We start from the raw sequence: 27197 nt of genomic DNA on the forward strand, positions 1-27197 counted from the left end.
TAAACGACAGATTAATTCAAAGGTGTTAAAAACAATAGACACCATGAATGTCTGAGAGATTAATTCCACAAGAGATCCTGTTAAAATGGTCCTAAACTCACACTCACAAGAAAGAGCTGATCATTTTGAAAGCATTTTGGAGTTTTCCCTAAAATAAACTTGAAAATTGGAAAGAAATTTTGCCATTTTATTGAATCAATGCCACTGTACTTAGGAGTTCTTTATTTCTGACCCCTTCACTTTCACTTCTTTACACCAAGAGACTTGCTTCTATTCTTGTTGGCACCTGACAACCCCTTGGTTTGGTCAGAAGGATGCATTTCAGTTCTGGGTGGGATACAGAGACTTTAATTGATGGGATAATAGTGTTTGCCAGCATACTAATTATAGCTGTTCCTTTATATTGGACTTTTTATACACATTTGCTTAATTGACACTCTTAATGATCAATATTCCCTCATTAATTAAGAAATTTTAAAAACTCATTTCATCCTGAGACATATTATCACTTCTGATCTAATAAAAACAGTGTTCCATTAATAAAAGAAATGTAGGATTGACTCAGAAAATGACTGTTCACTCTGAATTAACAAGCAACAAGGTAAAGACATTGAGCACTGCAAATAAGGGTTTTATAGACTCAAGCTTTGCTTCCACTGTTGAGGTTGCCCGGGACTGGCACTGCTGGCCTCAACAACTCCCTGGGACATTCCAAATGGCCAGTGGTTTGATGGATAGTCTGAATTATGGCAAGTATGTGCCATTCCCATTGTACAGCAGCCTCAGCAGCATCTCTGACATCAGCCTTGTTTCTGGTCTTGGTCCTATCATCCAAGTCATAATCCTAGATTAAGGCTAAGGGTTAAACAAACATTTCCTTGTTAGCTGCCTAACCTCCAAGTTAACAGATGCATCAGGGAAGAGAAACATTCATTTCCAGTGATAGACAAATTAGATGCTGTTCTTCAAAGCCTCATTATTTTCCAGGAAATCAAAAGTGAGGTTCAAACAGTGATTTAGACCTTAATTCAGTTCCCAGTGACTGCAATCAGAGGCAGCTCCAGTCCTTAATCATCATGCGCATTAACTAATAACCATTACAAAAACGTTAACAATAACAAGACTACTTGTGTCCTGATTAAGCCTTAGCTTTGCTTGACAAAATTTGTACAATTCTCTAGTTAGAAGTTCTCCTTTTTTTTTGTTCTCCTTTGCTGAGGACTGGAAGTTTCAGAAAAGGCTCTGAGCCAGCGTTGCTTTCACCTCTTCTCCTTTTTTAATAACATTTATGGCAAGGTCTTTTTCTCCTAAACATTCAACTTCCATTTGAAATCTCTGCTTCCTGATAACTGACACCAAGTGGGTGGGAAGGGAGTACCTTTCTAGGGCATTTTCCTTTACCTGTTATCAGCAGATTTAGGGCCAAAATCCTGGGCCTGCTAGTTACAATGCAGTTCAAAATAGACAGATGCCAGTGACGAACAGCTCTAAAAAAGTTCAGAAGGACTAAGCTTTCAATTTGGCATATCTCCATTTTGTTCCTGTTTATTCCAGCGGGCTTTAAGCACACCTGGAACTGGGCTACTGCAGAAGACACAGTACAGCTTTGTCAGTGCATTCCTCTTCCTGACCTCACACAGCCTCATGGGGATGTAAACTCTCCAAAGAAACAAGGATTATACTCCACGGATTTGAATGCTTTGTCTCCTCAGAGACGCACAACAATGGTATTCATCCAGCAAAGAACTTGTTGCCCTAGTTAAAGCCTGTGACTCTACAGTCAGGTGCTTTGTGAGTTTCTTCCTCACAGCGCTATTCTGACCCCAAGAAACATCTCTATTGCATCTTCTCAGGCAAAGACAGATAATTCAGAAAGAGACGTCTCACTGATGGATAGGATGTTACTGTCACTATTATTTTCACTTGTGATATGAGCCATAATTTACATCAAACTCTTAAATGTCTTAAGAACAGTGTATAAATATCTACACCCACAAAGCCATGAAAGTTAGAAGGCTACAGCTGTAGTGACCTGCATATTGCTTAGTCTCACATTATGACAGTCAGTATTGGGACTGCAGAAGCTTCAACTCAAGGTAGAATTAAACCATCAATTGTCCCAAGGATGTACAGAACAAGGATGGCTGAAACATGACTGGTGATAAACATTATTCATCTACTCAAGGGCTTCCTTTCTTTTGATATCTCCTAACCCCTGCAAATTAGAAAGGTGATGACAAATGAAGATGAAAACTAAGGCTCAGAGAATCTAAGGGAGTTCCTAAAGTCAAACAGGACATCTGAGGTAGAGGAAAGAATCATATCCAGGTCTTCCTATCTGCAAGATCTTTCTTGCTACCTTAGAAAATATACATTCCATTGCTTTGATATATAATAGGCTTAATTTGCTTGTGACAGCACAGAGTCACAGTCGGGCCCATAATATTAAATGATAACATGAACTCTGAGTTGCAAAATACAAATCCATATCTGCTCAAATCAATATTAGCTGTACACAGCTGTCATCCAGAAACATATCACTCCCATCTGGATTCTGCTGAGACCTTACTGACCAGAATTTTTTTAATGTCACATTTTCTTGTGACATCATGCTGTCTTGTTCCATGGTAGCCCTGTGATATTTCTCTAGACATCCCTCCATACGTCCTGAAAAGCCACATGAAGTCATATTCATCTTACCCAGTCATACACTATAGATATTTAACACTGAGCTAATCACACTCAACTCTCTGTGCAGGCAGTGAGGAGAAACTGGCAGTTTTACCCTGTGGTTCATCTGAACAGCGTTCGATGTGACGTCATGAGAAGACAGACTTTATCCTGAAAAGGGCTGTTTCTCTCCATTGAATACAAGATGTCTGTACACTTACACTACAGACACCCATGTGTGATCATATATAGGTGCCAAAACAGGTAACACAACAGACCAGATATGTGTGCATTACCTACATTTAAAAACATGAATTACAAATTATGAATTGTAAGTAAAGGAGAATGTCCTGGGCCACCTTCTCTCTGAGAGAGTAGTGTTTTATATAGCTTACCTCAGCTTCATTATTTACTATATGGCATGTGAAAGCCTAGGAGACATTCAGAAATGCAATATTGACCACAATGAGCATATACAAGAGATAAAGACCATGCTCTTGGTTGCACCACACCCAAGAACATGCACTCTGTAGGAAGATAGACGTATCCTATTTACATGCATAGGACAATCAGTTCTTAAAGCATCTACTGGAAACAACCTGTTAGAAACTGTGGAATATACATCAGAAATCTTAAATTTTTAGTATGTCAACCAGATCTGTCACAACACTACTGAGTGTACAGCTACACTTTTAGTAGGTTTTCTTGGCTTTTTCATTTGGTTGGGGGAAAAAAAGTGTCATCCTTAGAAGCTGAGGAGGACAATGTACTTCTACAAGCCTGAATATCATTAAGTAACAGTGTTAAGCCCATGGCATCAGTATGAAACGAAATGAATAAACCTAACTGATTACAAAGAAATTACAGTCCTGACTGATGACCACATTGAAGGTTCTTACACTAAAAGTAGAGTGATCAATAAACATGTGCTTCACACATGGAAGAAGGAAAGGACATGCTGGATCTGCCCTAGATAACACCAAAGCCTCAAACCTCAGACTCAGTGTTTCTAACCTGATACAACTGCCCACTCTACTTCATTATCTTTTGGGTACCTGGTCAGTACAACCTGGTCAATGTACACTTAAGAAATTAAACAAGGAAAAGCGTTTCACATTTTATAGCTTATAAACAAAGCACCCTGCAAAGAACAGAGGTACGGGTGAACAATGCTGTGAGACCCACTCAGTCACTGATTTCTCTCAGAAATTTCTCTAAAAATAAACAGCAGTGCAAAACTTTGCCCTGCCCTATTCTGAGCAACTTTTGTTAGCTACACCGGCAGCACTTTCTTCTCTTTTTTCTCAATTCTATTCTTCCCTTTCAGCATTCGTTCTCAAAGACCAATCGCTCATACATCCACAAACTTTTCTTCTTGCCACGGTCTATGTTTTCACTTTATGGTAAAATGCCAGCATGCCCTTTGTCCGTCCCTTTAATCTCAGGCTTTCTGTAATGCTCCCTGAAACTTCAGTACACCAGGGATATGCTTGCAACACTTTCTGCTGAATGGTGCCTATTGTATTTTTGCGATTAGCTTTTTGTGTTTTGTTGGTATAATTGTCTGGATGTTTTGAAAAAAGAAAAAGGAAAAGAGTGAAAAAAAAAAAAAAAGACCAAAAAAAAAATATCTTTTGGGAAAATGAGGATTTTAAAAAGCCCAGGGGAGCGCAAGGCAGTAAACCTGCTGCTTTTACGCAGAAGATGCTCGTGTTATGAAAAATGTAGTACCCCCACAGTCCTACTACAAAGTTACTTCCTAAAATTTTAATCATCATCAAGCCTGCTAAGTAGTCATCTGCACTTGAGGGCTTCACAAACCGGTATCAGTGGCTGCAGCGCAGTAATTGCTCTGAATGCAGATTCTATATCCACCGTGAGAAGCAGCACAGGGAAAAGACCCCAAATCATCCTCTGGTTTAGAACTAGGCTGAACTAAACAAAAGCAGTCTGGCACTGCCCATTGCACAGCAAATGCTAGTTGGCATATTTCTGTAGTGACCAACCCCTTGCCATCTCTCGGTCTGAAACATTTCTAAAACCTTGGCTTCCTTGGCCTGTCAGCTCTTTTGAGCCAAGGAAATTCAATAGAGACCCTGTTATCCTGGGGTTTCCACCTCTTCTATCTTTTTTCACTTCTGGGGACAAAACCGATTGTTTATGGATGCTGGGAACTGATGAGGCTTGCAAGGCAGTCAGACCACTCAGAACTGCAAAAAGGCATCATTGTGAATATAGCAAAAGCTTCCACTTGGTGTACTTAATTTCAAACTACCATTTTTCATAAACAAAGAACTTGAAGCACCAGAAAATAAGGGCTCCATCTCAAGGGCTTGTGCATTCTGGAAAGTAGCTTTGAGTGTCTTTGGTTTTGGATACTTGACTTCAGACACAATCACACCATATCTGGGACTACATGCACAAGAAACTTGATGGCAAATTTTTCATACATATTCCTTGTATCATACATGCTCACAGCAGCCAAATCAAAGGTCTTTTAAGCTAAACAATAAACCACAATGCTATTTTACAGACTCTTCAATGTAAGTGGCCCAGAATGAAAAGCTGGAAGAACAGAAATGTTATTATGCCCTTTTCAGAGGCAGAACTAGTGCAAATGTCATTCATTTGTTATACGGGGACAGAGATGTTACGCAGCTTTCCCACGTCTCAGAGGAAATGAATGAGTGCAGAACAAGGACTCCTATATGACCATCCCTCACCTTCTTTTAGGGGGAAACAGGTATGATTTGTTCACGCAGCAAAGGTTGGCAGATACATGACAGATAACAGCACGACTCTACTAAGGTGGGTGGAATGAGAGCCACACAGTTCTGGCCATTTTAAGCTTATCAGCACTGACCCAGGGTAGGTTAGAAGTGGCTGCAATGTAATACCAAACAGAAAGCGACACATCACTTGGAAAATCCAGTTTCACCCCTCATCATTAAAAACGCTCATTTGCCTCAGTGCCTTCTCTTCTCCTTCCTCCAACCCATCCCAATTCTCTTTCTGGACATTAGACTCTAGTTGCATTCTGCGGATGACTTTGTGCTTAACTTGTTACTTATTTTGAGATGTCTCATAACCTTCAGCATTATTTCTTCCCAACCCCAATTTGATCCACATATACAGCATTACACAGAAAGACTAATTAGCTGTACAGACAGGTGGAAGAGAGAACATACTCTGAGAGATCCTTATGCCGAAATTGTCCTATGAACATAAATATTCTAACAAGCTTTATCGTGTCACAATAGAGCTATAAAGTTGCTTTGTTCAGCACATGATAATGGCTTTGTAATTCAATTATTGGTAGAATTTGCCTTTGGGGATTTATCTTCCTTTAGCCTCAGCACTCATCTGAATCCCTTATCGTAAATCTTGCCAATGCAAAACCAGCTCCTCCGTTGCCTCTGGGACACATCCTGCCACTTCATGTTAAAAAACTGACAGCTTATTCCAACTTAGTGAATAGCAGGTTTTTGTTTTTGTTTTAAAGGGCAGAATGAAAACAACAACAGCGGATGACGTTCGTGGAGTCCTCAGTAGCATCAATTTTTTGGTTCCACTGATGCTTCTATAACACTCTAAATCCTAATTGCCATTCATAAAAATAGTAACATGTAGCACTGAACAGGGAGATTTTTGTCCAAAGATACAAAAGTACTTGACAATCAACCTTTAAGTAACCTTCCCTGCATGCTACTGATTTGTTCAAGACCTATGGAAAAGTACAAGACCAGCAGATCAAGCTAGAAATAGGGGTTGAGGAAAATTTTTGTTCTCAGCTTTATAGATAAACTCCACTGATTAGCTAAGAGCACAGGGACCCCATTGATTTGACCAAGATCACACAGTTGTTATGTGGCAGAGACAAAAATAGAGCCTGAGAGTCCTTCAGGCTCCTTTTTCTTTCACTACTATATTGACTTCATGAGGACTTTGCAGACACCCTCTGTTCCTTTTTAGCTTGCAGAGGTCAGTGAATCTGCCCCAGGGAGCTTAGTGTGGGAAGGAATTCTTGTGGTTTCTTTAGTTCAGTCCCTATATGTGAAATCTTACAGATTTAACTATTCCTAGAACATACTTTAAAGATTGTTTTCTAGCTTTAACATCTCTTACCCATATTCTCCTGACATGTTTTCGAAACAAAGGGCCAGATTCCAGACAGGCATAAAACAGCACCACATTTCTTTCTATCTGGCCAATAAATCTCTCCTGACAATAATCTAATTAAATTTTCCTTGCTACATCTCTGCACTATTCTTTCCCACATTGTCCAATTAGATGAAACGATATCATTCTGTGCAATTCAGCTGGCAGCCACTGGGCCAAATCCATCCGATGGTATGCTTTACTCAGTTTGTCACCTTTTCTCCAGAACTGATGCAAAATAGCAGTACAGTGAGTAAAGCTCAACTTCCCCTAGTTGTGCCATCTCACAACACTGACCCAGAAAAACTGGTGGCTGTTGCTGGTTGCTGCTAACACTAATACAGATGAGTAGGTAAATGAGGGTAGTGGTGCGACTTCCAGGCCATGGGGAGTCACTTCTATTCTTAACACCACTTTTTCAACCCTTTGGGAGGGATTATCCACAGCCTTCCACCCCATGATGTCCACATACCCCATAGCTTTGAAGACAGCAGCAAACCAAGCCTTCTCCCCCACTGCAGTAACAGCACAGCTCTCCTCCAGAGAGGAAACTTGGCTAAAACTCTGAAATAGATGGATGCGACTTCTCAGGGAGGTAGGCAACTATTGCTGTTAATTCTGGGTGGGAGGAATGTCTTAAAATGAGGATCTAATTTAAGTGGATAAAACTCAGTTACCAGGATTAAATGCTGATTTTAAGATAGCCCTCCTGTCCTACACCTCTTTTTCGAATATTGCAGGAAACTTAAGACATCATACTGGCTTGAAGGAAGAGAAAGCAGAAGGTATCCTCTCATTACAGCCTCTGAACTCAGCTCCCTGATATAATGCACCAAACCTACCTGATTTACAGCTTCTCTGCTGGTACAGTCTAATAGGATCATGGGTTCCCACTGTGTTAAGACACATGTTTCTGGCATCTTTTACTGCGATGGCTCAGTCAGTGTGCTCTGGAGGAGGCCAGGAAGTCATTTACAGCAAGAGTGGAAAGTCAACTCTGGTAATACAGTATGCTGCTCATTAAACATACAACAGAAAACAGCAGTGAAACCTTCCCGAGATAGATCTAGACAAATCCACAGCCAACTTTACTATTCACCCTCTCAAGGGCTGCCTTTTATAGGTGCCCTTTATAAGTTTCCGGAGAAATCAGTTTCTTAGTCCAATGTCCGTTGAAGACTGACACGTTCCAGGGTCCTGCATAGCACTGCAGGCTTCTGGTACTAACCCCCAAATCAAGATTTTTGAACCCCATATATGGATGCCTGCCTACTTCTGCAGATCCTCAACAGGGGGAATTGGCTGATAGGAGAGAAGATGAAGCTTGTGGAAGTCTGTACTCATTTATAGAGTGTCTCTGGATGATTTTTTAAGATAAATCTGCTGAACTGGGAAAACCAAAACACACCAAACTATGCATCAAACAGAATGGAGCCTCTCAGTTCCAAAAGACTTACTCAGGTGAATATACCTCTTCTCCCTATTCACAACCGGAGGACAAGTCTCTAAGGGGAGGAAGGAGGCAGAGTCCGGCAAATGGATAAGATTTTATTCAGTTATGACTTTTAGGATAACACCCAAGTTACTATTTTTCCCCCATTTTTAGAGCCCCCATGATAATCAAATAGATATGAGAATACTTTTTCTCTCGCGTGGCGTAACTCTGCCAAACTAAGAATTTGGGACTGACCAATTACATTTTGCTCTGATGAATCTTGATTTGATTACGAGTAACAAGTTCTCTCAAGAAACTACTGGGACCAGAGGATCTGGTTATTACAGACTCAGAGGAGCAGAGTGATATCAACTTCTGCTGTGTGACTTTGGGCAATTTTCTCAGCCTTGTCCAGGGAAGAAACATATGTATTTTGGAACTCAGTTTCTTGAGAACTAAAACTTATCATAAATCCAAAGTGTCTAAACGAGCTTTTAACAGCAACAGAAAGAGGATGCTGTGTGTCTTTTTTCTGTCCTTGCTGACCCACACGGGGCTGGCAAGTTTGTATCTCTGGAAGCCAGACAGGAATAAAATCCTAATTCCCAAGATAAATCTGAGAGATTTCAGCCTTCATTTGTAGCAAAAAGATAGAGCTACATCAGGGTCCAGCTCTCTGAGAACTGTAAGCAGGGGTTTTCACTAAATCCTTTGAAATGCCAGTGGGATTTTTAGTGAACACTGCTCACTGAGAGTATGTTTCCTTGCACCCTGGCTGGGCAGGATGTAACACTGACCTTTCTGGTGAGGAAATGGTAAATGTCAGGGGCGCTGAACGGTGACAAACCGCTCTGGTGTGTGTTACTCACCATCAGTAATGTTAGCAGCAGCAGCAGCATGGTAAGTGCCAAGGAAAGGGATGGTTGCAGATTTTCTCTTCGCTCTGGTCCCTGGCACCTGTATCTTTAGGTTGGCAGCCATGAAACTGCTTAAGAATATTAGCAACGTAACAGCATCCTGTGTTATAGAGGCTCGGAACTTCAGTCTGACTTCTCCCAAAGCCAAACTTCAACTGGAAGCAAATGTGCAGTGTTCAATTCAGAAAAAAAAAAAAAAAAATCAAGGAAAATCTCACTACTCATGCTATTCCTTATCAATCAGTTGCTTACTTCAGATCTCCTGAAAACTGTCACGTGTCCCGCTGTGATGTGCCCCTCTAGCATGTGCCCACCTCCAGCATATTTAAGTTACGAAATACATATATTTTTAATTAAATTTCTAATACACTTCAACTCATCGTGTATGGCTTGTGTGTTAGATCAAGCGGATGATTTTCTAGACAGGCTGTCACAATGCCCTTTGATTGGCATCTTCCCCGTCAGCCTCCAGCAGTTGCCCTGCAGTGATTAAAAGGTCTTGTTCAACGATAAACAGCATCATTTGTAAACAGCCCAGATACCTTGCCATTTAAATTGCCTCAGCCTACCTGGGTGGGTGTGCAAATCTCACCAAGCCAAGATCTAACAAGAACACTGGGACAGTTCGCCTGGCTTGCTCCAACCGATTGAATATAATGAAGTTTTTAACAGGACTTTGACATTTTTCCCCTTGATTTTCAGCTCTTTCAGCTGCTCCAACGAACACAGTCAGTGTTTTTAAAATACAGTCTCTAGCCTCCTTTGGAAAAGAAAAGATATATACTCTATAATTCTACTCTGAAGATTAACTTTCTTTGCCATTGCTTATAAAAGAAACACAAATATAGCCCTATCTACCCATCCGTCCTCCCAACTGCTTACCAGTTTATCTTTTTTTGCCTTTCAGTGTGTATGCATATCTTTGTACTGTTTGAGGGGAAAGGTTGGTTGGCTGCTTTTTTACAATGTTTGCCTCCATTTTCTTCTCCTTCACATACTCAGAAAAAAACAAGATGGGAGACATAACAAAATCTCTTTCCAAACTGACATATCTCCTGTAACGTCTTCAAGGAATCATTAACATCATGGACACATGACCCTACTGGAAATGAGATGTACTATTAAATGGTTTTGCTTCTAATCAGCCTCTTATACCTATGAAGTCCATGAAAGCCCTGAGCTGCATTTTTTGTCCAATTAAGACAGTTATCTTAGAATCATAGAATGATTTGTGTTGGAAGGGACTTTTAAAGATAATCTAGTCTGATCCCCTGCCATGGGCAGGGACACCTCCCACTAGACAAGTTGTTCAAAGCCCCATCTGGCCTGACCTTGAACACTTCCAGGATGGGGCATTCACAATTCTCTGGGCAAGTGTTTCACCACCTTCATAATAAAGAATTTCTTCCTTAAATTTAATATAAATCTACCCTCTTTTAGTTTAAAACCATTACCTCTCATTCTGTCACTACACTCCCTGATGAAGGGTGCCTCCCCATCTCTCCTGGAGCCCCTTTAGGTACTCAAAAGGGGCTATAAGGTGTCCCCAGAGCCTTCTCTTCTCCAGGCTGAACAACCCCAACTCTTTCAGCCTGTCTTCAGAGGAGAGATGTTCAGCCCTCTGATCATTAAAGCTCTCTAATCTAGAAGCGTGGAGTGGTATTTCTTTTGTATTTCTCCTACTTGCTTGTCTGGATGCAACACCCAAATAAGTAAAAAATAAAAAGAAAAATCAATAGCACTGATACAGTTAATGTTTATAACCTGATGATATAATTTACTAGTTGGCCTTTTCTATTCCTCATTTTATGCTAGTTTTAAGAAACTTCTATTATTTGGCTTTATTTCTCTTTTTTCCCTCCCTAAGTTTTTCAAGGTTAGGTTATCATTAGAATCTTTTTGGAAAATGTCTCATTTTGATTAAAAATACATTATATTTTGCAGACATTTTAATGAGTTTTTTAACCTTTATTTTTATTTTTTAGGGCCATCTCTAATTGTAATACTTTGACTTATTGACTTTCAGAAAATAATTTCTCATTGAAGGCATGTCTTGATCTGAGGACCAGAATAAAAATCTAGATTTTAATGAGCAATTTTGCTTCTATGTTTTGGCCATATTGAACTATATGCACTATGACTACTTTTTTTCAACTACTGCTCATGAATGTTTGGATTTGCGGATACATCACTGTTGAACTTTGACTGGACCACTTTAAAAAACCAAGAAAAAAAAGCAAAGGAATTCCCAATATGACTGATGCACCAATTGTGTTCACATTTATATTCGCTACAAACCAGCATCTTTGCCAACAAAATTCCACCATAAGAATGTATGCTGAAAATCACCAAGTATCACAAAAATAAACTCTGAAGTATTTAGTTAAGGCATTTATCCAACTCTTCTAACTAGCACCTACTGCCTTCTCTTCCCCTAATGCCAACTATATTAGTAGACACTGTGCTATCAGCAATAATCCATGGATGTTAACTCGCTGTTTCTGTTTTACCCTGCTGAACTCACATTGCTTAGAATACTCCTTCCTAGTAATTAGGGGATTTTCATAGAGCACAGTTCCAGAATTACTAAGCACCTTGATAACTTTCATGCATTTTTTCTGTCACAGTACATTTAACAGCAAAATCTCAATAACCTACCAGAGAAATAATAAAAAACATAAAAATTGTTGATACAGTAGAGAACTGCAAGTGCCTTGGGGTTGTATGCAGCGTGGATTCTTTTATGTTTCCATCAGACACATAACATACAGTTGACTCTCTGAATGGATTACACTTTCCTCAGTATATCACTTTCACATACTTAGATTATGCAAACAGATATGTGATAAAATACCTGAATTATAGAAATTATTAGAGATGTCAGTTTTACAGTAGCCCATCACTAAAGCCTGCCCAACCCAAATGTGTCCTTATAACCTTTTAATGAGGTAGATAATTACAGATCCCTTTTTCCTCCTTTTTTTTTCTGTTTGTTTGTTTGTTTTTTTAAGATAAGAAAACTCCAGTCACCCCTTAATTTAAAGGCTTACGTTTATCTGCTCATCCCCCATCTGATACCTTCCTCCACAGAGAGACATTACAATCTCTTTCATCACAAGTGTGGATGTCAGGGCATCACTTAGAGCTGCAGGTGGAAGAATGAAAAGGGGGAACAGAGGAGCTCTGAATAAACAAAGATTCTACTTGCATGTTAATGACTCCTCTTAATGAAACAGAGGATATAAGAATAGAAAATACCTATTATCTACAAGGAGCTGAGTTGTCGCTACACAGAGTATTTTCTCAGAGTTATGCAGTAGGCATCAGCAGATTGCTTTAATGTTGTTCTTCAGGGGTTTAAATTTCTCTGGGGTGGTAGGAAGAGGGTGTGTTTCATAGAGCAGCCAGAAATAAGCGGAAAAAAAAAAGAAAATTCTCTTGGAAACAGGTATAAGAAATGCAGCTGTAAAAGACACTACAGCTTCTCTGACAGCATTTGCAGGCAGAGCTTTCTCAAGACTAAAACTTTCAAGCTCAGTGGTGTTTATTCACAAGACTTAGAGTGAATCACAAACTATTCACTAGACCACACGACGGAGTAAAATGGCAATTAAAATATCAGTGAGCAATCAGGAAAATGTATCTTTGCTTTCATCAACCATTCAAATCTATTTAAAAGTTTTTAAAGTCTTCTAAATGTTCCTTCCCTGTCAAAAGCAGCAGCATTAAGTAAATGCAGCCTCAAGAAGGCCTGATGCCAAAGGATTTGCTTTGTGTCTTCCTGATCTTAGAAAAGTCACAGTTTAGATAGTCGTGGAAGCAGTCTGTATTAAAGCAACTCCTCAGCCCTCCTCAGATATCGGAATACAGCCCTCATTCTCCACAGACATTATAGCCCTCATTCTCTGCACAACACAGCTGTGTCCTGGTTGACCCCTTTGAAACCATTGGATTTAGAGAAAGCATCAGGACAGGAGAGAGTATCCCCACAATCTGCTTTCTTTGAAAAGTTGTGACTTCAAGACATTTTCCTTCACTGTTCATTTCTGCTCTTAAAAATAACTGGAAGTCAGTCTTCTGACTTTTCAGGTTGATTAGACTCTGCACATTTCCAAGCCAAAATGTATAATAATTAAATAAAAAAACCAAATCAACCAACCAACCAACCACAGGGCACTGAGAAAGGCTCTCCCCAACTTGTACGTCAGCACTGGCTACAGGCAGCTTGCTGTACGTGTTTGGATTTCAACTGTACATCTGCACCCTCTTATGTCCCACTGCCCTTTAGTTTTTCTTGCATGGGGAGTCAGCAGTGGCCACGGTTTAAGTGCAAACGGTTTGATTCAGCACCTCAGTGCCTATTCTGTCCTCAGGTACTTGGCTGCAAAGAAATGGAAATGCATAGCAAAGCCCAGTATTGTCCCCTGTGGTGTACATGTTCTCAGCTACACATGCACAGTTCTGTTTTCTACAATGGATGGTTTTAAGGATAGACAGTGTCCATTGTTTTTCCAGGGTGATAATGATCCTAATAAATAAGCCAGAATTAGATGCAACACTGTGTCCACAAGTTCTATTATTTCTACTTTTGATAGTAGAAGTACAGTCTAGCTTACAGTGAGGTGTGTTATGCAAGAGACATTTTGTTCAAGGTGAAAATACAGGCTTGCAGTTTCATGTTTTGTTTATGGCTGTAGGGAATTAGATGGGTGGTTGGAACATCTTTTCATCTTTTCAACTTACTCTTTGGCTTTGAAGTTCCAAGCCTGAGTTCTCTTATTTGTTAGGTTCTAAGAGGCCTTCAAAGTTTGAGCTCCACAGAAAGGGAAAATTACAATTTTCATCATTATTCTTATTGCAGGCCTCCATCAGCTCAATTCACAATAAAACACTACTGTAAGTAATGATGGGAAACTTGAAAAGGTTTGGAGTGAAGTATAGGACACAGGGATCCAGGAACAGGGACATTCTTTCCAGCTCTCTGACCACCTTCACTTAGTACAATTTTGTTGGAGGTCTGAAAGACTGGGTCCCCAGACTTCTAGGACTTTCTCCTTTTATCAACTCAGAAAAAAACAAGGTATGTGTGGGGCTGTGTGTTTGCATCTGACATTTTGAAACCCCGTTAGGAGTCCTGTAGGAAAGAAATAGGAGTGACATAAATATATATGTGCCTCTCTATATAGATTCTCACACAAGTTTAAGTTAAAATGGAATTTACTTTGCAAAAGCTTCAGCTAACACAGGTTCTGAAAAAGGATTAAAAAGCAGGAGCAGCAAACAAAATCTCTGGCATATCCTTTGCAGGCCAAGTATAAATTCAACTTCAGAAGTAAATTTGACCCAGAGCTCTTACTTCTTTCATAAATTAGAAGAAAATATTTGACTGAACCACTCCTGAATCTTGATATGTTAAAAACCTGTGATTTTGGCACAAAATTACAGTTTAGAAGCTACCACATTTTAATCATCTGGTTCAGCTCCCCCTGATTTCAAGATGACTATTTTATCAAGCACTTCTCTTTTAAAGGCCAGATTCACATGACATGAGCCAACTTCTCACAGGTGGACTACTGCCTCCATAAAAAGCTGATGAGAAGGCTTGCAGATTTACGCTAGCGTTAAGCATAGAGGAGTAAGTCAACATATAAAAACTTAAACTTATCTTTGATTTAGACTATGACAACCATATTTGCAGGAAAACAGTCCAGTGTCTCATTTGTTCCTCAGCTTTCTTTTCCACATAAGTAGAAGTTACACTAATTGCTATTGCGTGACAGCATGGAGGTGTTCCAGGTAAGTATTTTCCTGCAAGCGTGGTTACAGGGCTTTACAGTGGGTATGCAAATCATTGCTATGGAAAGCAAATGCAAAGAGATCTGCCTGCAATCAGGATCATAAGAAGAAAATCAGTACACCAGAATCACTGGGTAAACCTGTGATGAATAAAACTGAAGATTAGACTCAAAATAGGAAGAAATTTTCTAGTAGTGAAGAACTGCAGAATAAAGTTTGGACCTACATCCAGAGGTTATTTTTCAGTGGTTGTGGCCACTACAAGCGTCTGAATCTGAAGTGAAATCATCCATTACAGACACCCCATATATTAAAAATTGTGAGATGCTCAGATTCTATCATGACCACGTAGGCTATGGCCCTACGTGAATTTAGATACAAATCGTACAGCATAAGTTAAAGCAGCAAAGAATTAAGCTTGCATCAGGGACAAAGAGTTATGATACTTTAAGGTAACTTTGGCATCAAACTTGCAAACGTTTTGCCGTTGCTGTAACCAACTGACATTCAGATTCAGCAAGAGGAACTTAGACATGCCTGATCCATACAGCTTGAAATCTGACTGGAAATCTTGCCTGGCTCCTTAGAAGCAATATTGCACAGTGATTTAAGCTCATAATGAAGAACTGTGTGTGCCTAGTTCAATGGTCATTAACTTGCTCGCTTTCAAGGACTCAACTAGGTCTAGTTGCTGTTAAAAGCGTTAACACCAGCCACTGGTGGATGTCCACTGTTACTCACGGCAGAAATGCTAGTGTCCTCAAAGACTTCAAGACTTCTGTCTTTGGCCCTCACTGGTAGCAGGACCAGATTGATCTCTTCTTTGCATTTGGTGCAAACAAGCTTATGCTGAACAGAGTTGCTTTCAAACTCAAAACGTTCACAGGAATTTGAAGAACTCTCCCCTCCCAAATCAATGCTTTCTTCAGACTATTATTCAGTATATTTCAGTTGTGCATCATCCTTCGCTCAAACACTGCACTTTCAAGTGCTGTGTAAACACGTAACAGGAGAAATAATGCCTCTCATACCAGTTCAAAGTTAATCTCAACAAATCAGCAGTGCAGACTGCATTCAGCCACGTTACCCTCAAGCCCCCATTTCAATATCTCTGTACTTACAGGGAAGCTGTGTCTAGGAAATGAGAAAGAGGTTTTTGACCTTACCAGTAGAACCTGTTTGGCGCAACTCCCTCATGAAGAAGCAGCCATCTTCTGCCAAACTCCACTGAACTGAATAACTGGGGATAAAAAAAAAAAACAGTCACGAATCGGAGTAAAACACAAAGATAATAGAGAAATTAATCTGAAGAAGCCTGTGTCACTTCATAGATAGTGACTTGGACTTTTACTTCTTCCAGTCTCAAAGGGACACATCTGGGGCAGCTAAAAACTGCCTGCGGTGCCTTCTATTGGCAGAGGCAATACTGAGCCATGTGGCATGGGACATGACTGGTATTACCTGAGGGATCAACTGTATGGGTACACCCACCGACCTGCAATGACTGAAAACTCATCATCTACCTCTTTATGGCACTCTTGGGTAATAAAATCATGCAGCATGGGAAGGCTGCCTTTTACTTTTGTAAACTTGTGGCGGCCACCAGATGTACAGCATAACACAGCAGTTTGATATCCTAGCCTAGCTCTGACAACAGATACACAGACTTGCCTGCCTTGATATTATGTTGGAAGGTCATTCTCTTTCCAGTTACCAGTAGCCATCTCTAGAGAGGTTGTTCAATCTGGCACCAAAAAAGCGCTCTAACACGTTCAGATTTCTATTGCAGGACTGAATGAGTTTAAATAGCACAAGTTCTTGTACCATGGAAACCTGCAATTCTCACTTTGCTCCTGTCCTTCTCCTGCAAACAACATGAAACCTTCCCTAGTCTGGTTACACAAACAATATCCAAATACATCAATCATTTCAAAAAATCTTTCCATGATAAATACCAAACCAGACTGAGAAAGGTCAGCAAAAAGGCATGTTACAGGTATTATAAATACTTTGACATGTCGTCGTGGAATGATATACAAATGTTACTGTTATAGAACATTTACAAACAACTGCTCTCCGTAAATGCTGCCATCAGGTAATTCTTGAAGGATACTACAGAGGAGGATGACTTGGGTTCTTTCTTTTGCTTTATTTAACTTCACATTTCTCATGTAGAAGCACTGAAAGGTAATCAACTCTAAACTTTTCTTGTAGATTCATCCCATTTCCCCTCCTTCCCTTGCTTGATAGACTTGGTCAGTCCCCTTTTCTGGCAAAGAAGATGTTGGATTGCTTTTTTGAACTGTGATCTGCTTTTTCACAACACCATTTTAGAGATCTTGCAGAAAATGGAAACAATCCAGATCTTTACGTGCAAACCCTGACCATGTTTTGTTGGTTTTTTTTTTTAACAAGTATAGCAGTGGATTGGCAGGGAAGAGAAAGATGGATGCCTGAGAGAATGACTGAGAAGGAGAGAAGTTGATTTAAAGCTTTGGGTTGATCAGACAGACGATTTGAATGTATTTTAAGAATTATGAGACTAGGATGTAAGATACCTTGAGATCTACTTAGTGTGAATTACATTCCCCATGCAAACCCCTATATCCTTCAGTTTCCCTACTGTAAAACATTGGAAGGACACAGAGAAACTAATTCCAACAGCTTTTTGGTAAACAGTAGACTGTGTGTATGTTGAAATCTACTTTAAAATAGGAAAGCTGAGAATTCCCTTCTTTTTCTCTTCTCCCCTTCTCTTGAAAACTATCAAAAGAAGAGAAAGGGAAGAAGGTATGGGAGATAGAAGATAATGAGTAAGAAAAGGAAAAACAATTTAGCTTTGTGAATAGAAATACATCCACTTTTAAAACGTCAGTGGTGAGTCTGTTATTTTCCCTTAAGTAAAAGGTTCTAAATACTTTTGAAACTTTAAGGGACCCTAAGTGTTACTAAGGAAAACTTTCGTTTTTGAAAATTAAAGAAAATCTTTTGAGACATTTAACAATGACTTTTGTAAAGTGCTTTGCGGTCACCTAATCAAGAACTTTACCATTACAGAAGGCATTTTTCCCCCTTCACACTCAAAATTCCTTTCTAGACCTGCTTTTGTAATGGCAGCAAAAATAAAAACATAACAACAATAAGTTACTGTCAATCTATCACTCCGATATCAATGTTTTCCCTTTCTTGGAAAAGTAGTTTCTTCTGTGCCAAGCAATATGTCTGTGACATAGAGTAATTTAGGTTTTAATAAAGTTCAGATCATCCTTTAATTAAGAACAGGGAGCAATCCAAACAACTCAGCAAACACCTCTGTGTTTCCAGACCAGGGACAGATAGGATGTAAGCTTTCCAGGGACATAGATGTTCAGATGGCTGAAATCATCACAGTAAATCTTGTTTTCCCCTTCCTGTATCTCTCACCTTAACCCCTTCCCTAGTTTCCCTGAACGCAACTTTCAGCAGGTTAATTTGCTGGTGACGGTAACAGTATCCCAGATGAATTAATCACAGCCTGCAAAAGCTTTCTCTATGCTTGTGTAGCATCCTCCTCCACGCCTGCAGTCTCACTGCAGTGCCAGGTGCTTGAACAGCCCCAGAGCCACAGCTTCCCTCCGGCTCTTTCACATCTCAGCTCTTCAGAGGATCTGTTCACCTGGTGCATCCCACAACTCCCGCAGCAGAGCAGAAGCCGTGATGCTGCACAGCACCCAGAGAGCCCTGTGCTTTCTCTTAGTGTGTGCCCTGAATGAGACATGATTCCAGCAAAAAGTGGAGAAATGCAAGACTTTCTAAGTTTGTTTCAAAGGGAGGAAATGGATATAGCAATTCTACTGTCAGGATTGGCCTCTCAAATTAGAAGCCAGTGCCCAGTGAGCTGGAGACAGTGCGTGAGAAAAGGCAACAGCTCTCAAAGGGAAATATCAGCTCCCTGGGAACCCATGCCCAAAGCCCTCATTGTCTTTGATGAGACACTTTAATAACAAGGTCTTAGAAGATTTTTCCTCCTTTGCCATTATCTCAGCACTAATTTTAGCCTTTACTGATTCACAACAGCACAAGCGGCACTAACCTATTTTTAGCAAAAGGGGAATTCCCCACCCTATGTGTCACCCCCAACAACAAGGAAAAAACCCATCTTTTGCAGTGAGGATTTTTTCAGATATTTTATTCTAAGTATCATTCATTTCAGACTGAGTTTATTTAGTTAGACTAGAAAAAAATAAATATTTGGAGGCTACGTCTCTGTCAAGCATCAGTTATGTTACAGCTGGGATTATTTTTCCCATTTAGCAATTATAGTGCTTGTATGGGCATTTTTTAAACCCAGCACCATATTTTGTTGTTGTTATAAAAGCCCTCTTTCTCCTGGGACTTTTTGTGACAGACTCATGCATGCAGTCCCTTCAGAGATGACATTTTATTTTCTTTGGCAAGCACTGCTGTCTGATGACAATTTTCATTATTAGACTGAAATTAGATCATGTTCTTTGCTACACTTCTTTTTCAACCACAAATAGAAAAGAAACCTATTACAATTTCAATGTATGTTTTCATCTGAGGGCCAAGTAGTGATCTGACATCTCTGTTTTCACTGAAACAGAACTGTTACCAAGTACAAATCCTGTATTGATCTCTCAGATTTGACCCTTGTTTCAGCAGGGAATAATTCTCTTCTTCCTTTTTCTTCTCTTGTATATTTATTTTTCTATGTAGTACCTGAGTACTTAACAATCATTAACAGGTCTGGTTTTAATTTGTTTTGCTTTTTTTAATCCTAATATTCTGTAAAGTAGGAATCTACCACCTATTTCTTTGAGATGGGAAAACAGAAATACAAGGGAAAAGGAAAGGCTGTCCCAAGGTTACAAATACCTTCTGAGGCTGAGCAGGGATGCAAATAAAACATGTGAAATGCAGGACAATCCCCCAGCTATAGAATGAGCCCTCTCACAACATGATGCTACGGTCTTCTGGAGTAGGGATAGCTGACATCTGAAAACCGAACTTCATTGCTGATCTACACCAGACAGTATCTGTATGCTACTCACCCTCTCTATCGCTTGTTTCCCACAAGAGCTGCTCATGTATTTCACAGTGATAGTGTAGGCTTCATCTTAAAATGCTTTGAGATATCTGGATAACGGCAGGATACAGTTGTCATGTAATCTTCTCTTTCCCTTCTAATTTCCTAGTCTTTCCAGCACTATTTCTAGACGTGAGTAGATTTTTGCATTTTGGGCTATATCCATTTATAACATTTTCCATTTGAGACAGTGAAAACATTCTTTAATATATAGACATCGTTAACCACAACAAATATTGTTTGTAAATTAAGGATAACTCTCTCATAATCCAATAAAAATGGAGAAGTAAAATACTTTAGAAATGTTTGTAGTTAAAAAAAAAAGCATTTGATGAAGAGAAAGAAAAGCTGTATGTACAAATTCTTAGTGAAAGTTGAATATTCAACAGAAATTAGCCAAACCTGATTATCTCCTTTAGTTTGACAATTTGCACTATTAAAAAAAAAATAATCTAAATTCCTGAAAATTTAGGGAGAAAAAATGCCATTTTTCCAAAATGTTCCATGAAGAATTACTGGAATTTTATTTGACTCAGCTGATTTAGACTGCAACATGGCTTTTAGCAGTGCAAATGTGTACCAGGTAAAGAAAAATTTATGGTTCTTTTTCCTGTTCCTTCAGCTCTGGAAAATCTCTCCAAAGTAGGAAGCCCTCAAGATCTTCGTTTCATAAAACCCTCTGGTTTTTGGATGGTTCTGGATACATTCTGCCACATATCTTTCTTTGCCCTTCTGCCCTGTACCGCACAGAACGAGCACTTGTATTGTTTAATAATCTACCCATGTGCTAGTTCACAACTGTAAAAGAGCTCTGTCCCTCTCCATCATTTGACTAAATCTTTTCATTCCTGCTACACCCATGTATTGTACCTCCTCCACATCTTCCCCTGCACTCAGATTTCTAAGCTCTTTAAAGCAGAAATCATCTATTGTAGCATGTGTTTACACAACATAAAGATTGCTAGGGCTCTCAGTACTATAATACAGGGAAATTGTAAGTGCAGATTAGTGCAATGCCAAGTTTTCCCTATAATAGACATTTCTGTAAAAGATTCCACTATTCAGAATGGTAGAAATTAAGATGATCTTCCCATATTATTTCTAACACTTTTGTTTTTCATCCATAAAGCAGCACAGCCATCCAGCAATTTTGGACTTTCCTCTGGAATAAGGCGGCTACTGTTGGAAATGTTGGATTAGACAGAACAATAGTTCTGCCATAAAATTTTCACGTTACACTGGGTTTTAAAACCAGCTTCCTGTATTTCACAGGACTCAGAAAATATTTAGATACCACTGATTCCCTTCTTCCCGTTGTTTATCAATGTCTTGATGCTTTGTAAATCTCTGAAGTGAAATACTACTACATTCGAACACCATCATTAATATCAATAAGGTTGATATCAGATATCAAGCAGTCTAATATCAACAAGGTTGATATTAACTTGTATTTTATATACATTTAACATATATATAGTCTTACACATAACTTACATAACTGGACTATCAAAAAATTAATCAGAAGTTAATCAACTCCTTCAATAGTTCTTCCAGTGGACAGTTCTTAGTGAGCAGTATCTCTAATAAACAAAACCTTACTGTGAAGAACAAACTTCTCGCTCTTTTATGCATAAATGTTGTGTATATCCACTGAAAAGCTACAGAGAAACTTTAACGTATAATACAGAGACTCATCCTTAAAACACCTCTCCTAAAGAGATTGTGTGAGAGTCTCAAGCACTATAAAACATCAGACCTTCACTCACTTCAATGGAGCTAAAATAAACAACAGAACTTTATGGCAGAACTAACTGAAGATTCACTTCTCTCTTTAATTTACCAGGGGTGTTATTTGGCTTCATGTTTTTTTGTATCAGTCTACATGCATTTTTAAAAACTCCAAATCAAGTAGCTAAGATACAAGCTTTTAGGGCCTAATGTTCTCTAGGCATAGGAGAAATTTAATTCGTTTTTATGTAATTAACAATGGTATGAGATTATGATCTACAGGATCCTGCTTGTCTATCTGGGTTTGACAGAATTATGAAGTTGAGATCTTCTGACATAACCTCACATCCTCAGGACAAAAAAAATGAGCTGTTAACAGTTTCCTAAAGTATTGCACATGGACAACCACTTTAATAAAATTGTACTGTGCACCACCTGTTTCCTTTACAAACACTGGATTTTCCCTGAGACTTTCCCAGCCAAAAATCTGGCTTTTATGAGGTGGCTGAATTTAGTTTATTTGGCTGTTGAACCTGATGGGTAAGAAAGCATGTCATTAACCAGATGTTGCTAGTAAAACCAAACTTGCCTTAAAGAGAGCAGTTCGTATTCCTCTCCAGTTCAAACAAGCTCTGTGCTCCCCAGAGCCAGTGGGTAACTCTGCATACTCATCAAACTCACCATACCAAAAACTTACCCTCACAAAAACCGATATGTCATCCAAGAAGATAGAGAAACATTTCCTCATTTAACACCTGACTTGAAAACAAGGTTATACATACCAAGTATTGAGAATCTGAATGACTCAACCAATTCTGATACAAAACCATTTGAAGGGTCTTTTTGCTAGTCAAGACCTATCATCACCCCTTCTGGTCTCAAAAGATTCATTTTCCCAGCCAAAGCTTTCTGTCACATGTGGCGTTCCTCACAGCTTCAACTTCATTTTAATGCCTCTACAAATTGCTGCAGATATGACTGACCCAGGGTGCCCCTGATGTTTCTTCAGGCAGCATATAGACTAATTGGATATTCTGATGAATCATTTGGTTCTGGTGCTTCTGCACATACTGATCTTGAATCATGTGGTTGTTCCATGTGCTACCTATGCTGATGAGGATACTCAATTTTATGCACTGATTTAATCTCATGCAAAAAACATTACGCACATGGAAACTGGAATCTGGCTAAGAAAAGGTGATTCAAATTGCATGCTGAAAGTGACACAAGGGAAATATTTTAAGCAAGCTCAAAATGGTAATAGTTCCCATTATTTTTATTTTTCTGAAGAAAATTCCCCTAAACAAATTTGTAATGGAGTCTAAGTTTATTTGCTGATTGGATTTACCAACTTCAGTATTCTCTTATTCTCAAAAGAAGAAGTTCTCTTTCTCTCACTTCTGGTGAGAGAGAGAGAGCTCCACCGTTCTTCCTGGACACAGATACAACCAAAGCAACACAATCCACACCACAACACTGACCTAAAAAGCATATGGAGCTGGAAAACTAGCTCAGAACATCTCCAAATGCCCTAGGTTTGATTCAAATTAACCTCTGATTCCCTGAGAAGCTTCCTACTGGTCAATTCTCCCAACAGTTTTTTCACATAAGCTGACCACTTCCTGGTGTTTCAATGAAATGATTAAGACTAACCCTGTTTGTGGTGTTTCACCCGCACCCCCTCAAATAGGATTTATTCACACACAAAAAACCACCAGCGTGCAGACAGATTTTTTTTACCGATGAACCATATAAAGACTTTGAGAGAGCATTTTTTCCTCATGTTCAGTATCTGTTTTTTTTTTGTTTAAATTTATCTCAATTTCACTAAAGAACACATCATTCTAAAATGCTTTAACTATAAAAGTAATAGCGTCAAACTGGATAAAGACAACTCTTTCTGAAGATGCTACAATGTAATTTGAAATAAATGCAGGCAAATACTACTTCTTATCCCCATTCATTTATATTGAATAAATTTATTGCTGATAAATTCTACTTTACTACCACCACAGGTGTATTTGAAGAAATTCTAGTCTTCTACAGAGTTTCACTCATTGTTTTCATTGTCCATAGGGGCATTATTCAACTGGGAAAGACAATATTTAGAACTAATTAAAACCTACAGGAAAGCAAAGAGCAATAGGACAGATGTCACATGGATTGCTTCATTTTGGTGATGTACTACTTCATTATAAGTCTCTAGAAGAACAATCACACCTCCATTTCTTTTCCTTTCTAGGCAGTCTGCAGAAAAGCATGGAGCTGGTTCATCAGGCATGGACTTAGGATTGAACATGTTTATATAGGTATATAAAATAGTCCTTTATGATCTTACGTACTGTTATACCCTTGGGTTTACCTTCTAGATCAAAAATTATCACAGTGGGAGAGGGATTTTCACAGTGGCACAATAGACGTATCAACCAGTGAGAAAGAATGAACAGAGACTTGGATGCACACATGCTTCCAACGTGCACCCAGTGCAGCTTACTTCAGTATCAAAGTACATTAAATTTAAAGAAATTACTGCACAGGGCATTTCTTCTTCAGAGCAGTCAAAGGCTGGGAGGTACGCTGCTGTTCTCAGAATCACATTTTCCTTCACTTAGAAGAGCTATGGACCAGGCTTTTTCTTCCAACACTGAATTTAATACAACAGAATGTTTTGCATAAACAAAGAATTTGGTTGTGCATGGCACTTCCTTCCCAGAATAGAGCATAAAACCCATGATCCAGGGTACAAAAATGGGCTACAGGGTTGATACTCATTTATTCCCCTGATCTCTGATCTAATTGTAAGTTCCAGTGCTAAGATGCTTTAATATCCTTGAAGCAATAAAGTTCATAGGACACTGCTTAGGCTTTGAACATTTTAAATTGCCACAATGCATTAATCATGCCACGCAGAAGCTGTCAATAAGGTTAACCCAATAATTGGTGTTTATTGAATGCTGATAGGAAACACATCAGAGTGATAAAGCTTTCAGATACCTGCTTTACAGCCCATCCAAACACCAGGGAGGTCTGCAGCTTTGTGGCTGTTTTTGCTGATGAAACACACACTACTGTCACGTAGACTTGTTCAGTACGGTTGTAACACAGCAATTTCTTCTGTACATGTTCATCAGATCAAAGCATCCTGGATATAACCCTCAGCTTTCTTCCTACCTATCCCTCAATAACTCCACACATACTCTCAAATATGAGAAAAATCAGCTGGTGTTCTGATTTTGTGGCAGTTTTCAAGCAACTCTATTAGCATTATGTCTCCAGTGCATTCAACTCGTGCTAAAAAAGTGGCAGGAAACATGTTTTTACCAGCAGATATTTAAAGGAATCTGCTTGGCATATATATTTTAAAGCCAGAAGGAGCCACCAGTATCTTCAGTGTGTTTTCTTCCTCACAGATGCTGCAGAATCTTTACCACTAACTCGAACAGTAGAGAGAATTATTCAGGCCAAGAACTGATGGCTGAACTAGATTGTCTCATTTGGAAAGACATTCAATCTCAATTTCAAAGGATGATGAATTTACTGCTCCACTTAGTATGTTGTCCTCAAGGTTAACTCCCTTCTCTGTTAAAAAACACTATGTCTGTAAGAGGTAACAGGGTATCCTGCATTTGCTTTCTGTGGTGTGGTAAATTTACTAGGTAGGTTCATAACTGTTAGATAACTGCATTAAATAAATCTATTTCTGTTTAAAAAGTATATTGTATTAGAATAAGAACAGAAAAGGCTTATTGCAGCAGAATTTAGGGCAAAGAGTCAGAATTTTCATGCACACATGTATAGCTTTAAATTTAAAAATAAATTATTATTGTTTACTTTATTATTTATTTATTATTACTTGCATTATATTAAAACCTATGGCTCCACATGAATTTAGTGTTGACAGGCACTTTGTATAATAAGAAACTGGAGCCATGTCGGAGAATACAGTCAAATCAAATGACAGAGAAGAGAAAAGTGAGTCATCTACAGAATAGCAAATGGAGTCGCTCAACACCACAGAGATCAGTGGAGGACCTAGTGATATGGAGCAAATTTCTTTATTCCTAATCCAGTGAACTGTCCAACTCTGATGAAAAGGAAAAAAGCTATTTTTTCATGGAAGTAGGAAAACTGGAGCAATGCAGAGCACAGAAAATCTTGCAGAGAAACAACAGATCTTCCTATAGCTATAAGTATGCATCCAAGGATCCCAAAGTAGCAAAAGAACATGTTCTCTAGGGGTACAGAGGGCTGATGTTTATACAGATGGATAAGCAAGGACATATTGATTTGCCTAAAGATGAGTGAGTCAGTGGTGAAGAGTGCAGTGAGTACTGCTCGAGAGTCTTTCCTTCTCTTTCACTGATCACACTCCTGGACCAGAAATGCAGCTTCCTCTCTGGACTGCCAGGCTGCCACTGGGCTCTGCTACTTGATTTTTTATTTTTCTTTTTTATTAATTATTGGAGAAGGAAAGAATGACAGAAATCCCTCCCACTTTTAGTTCCATTCTTTATTTAAAATTGTTACCCCAGCTTATTATGCTTAGTGAGGCGTGTGGGAGACTGACGGGCACACTACGAAAGCATAGTTTATGACATAGTTTGTACGCTGGTTTATGGCCAATTAAAAAAAAAAAAAAAAGAAACAGTCTGACAACATTATTCTTCTTACTGAGACAATGCTGAGGAACTGACTGTATGAGAAGAAAGAAGGCAAAATACTAATAAAATAGCCAGATGAATGGCTTTGATGTCCCTTCATTATTCATTTTCAGTATGCTGTTTGCCACCAAATACTAATCAGCTTGCCTAGAGATAACAAGGCATATTTGCAAAGAGTTGTGTGCAAGATGTGTCATCAGGATGCCTGGCAGGTGTCTGTCCTTAAGGTCTTTACACAAAAGGTGTGCACAGCCCCAGCTACAAACGTGGATGGTCTTGTGCATGACTGATATCTTGCTTAGAAACATAAGCACATGGAAAGTCACACAAATAGGGGCTAGCGTTCACAAGGCTTTTGTGTGGAAGGCCCTTTCCAACCCCGGCACAAGTGCTGGTAACTCAGAAAGGATATCTAAGCTCACACAGAAAGTGCCAGTTGCAAAGCTTCGGACAAACACCTTTTAACGTGCAAATTTCTTACTACTTTTCACGTTCAACAACACGCGTCAAAGAAAATCAAGTTTGCTGGAAAACTGGTTTGGATGATTAGTGGTGCCCTAAATATTAACACAAATAGTGTAGAGCACTGCAGGAGTAATGCCATAGGGAAAGGGGGAGTTATTCACATAGGCTAATGTTAGCTTTATGCAAACTAACTCCCTGGTTTTGTCTGTAGTCTGTCAAAAGAGATAGTTTTTTTCCAGAGGATGATTCAAAGTGGCTAATGCTTACCACTCTAGAAAAGC

The 27197-nt window shown here is 39.1% G+C and overlaps 1 protein-coding gene across 1 annotated transcript in view; it reads right to left on the reverse strand.

Annotated features, from left to right (window-relative positions):
* The window catches only part of LOC141472229 (VPS10 domain-containing receptor SorCS1-like), a 305706-nt gene that overhangs the window by 86158 nt on the left and 192351 nt on the right, over positions 1 to 27197 (reverse strand). The window contains exon 5 of the mRNA XM_074159099.1: positions 16143 to 16216. Within this exon, the coding sequence (XP_074015200.1) occupies positions 16143 to 16216 (74 nt within the window). The remainder of the gene's footprint in view (positions 1 to 16142; positions 16217 to 27197) is intronic.

The sequence above is a fragment of the Numenius arquata genome, chromosome 15 (assembly GCF_964106895.1).
Source record: "Numenius arquata chromosome 15, bNumArq3.hap1.1, whole genome shotgun sequence".
Taxonomy (NCBI): Eukaryota; Metazoa; Chordata; class Aves; order Charadriiformes; family Scolopacidae; genus Numenius; species Numenius arquata.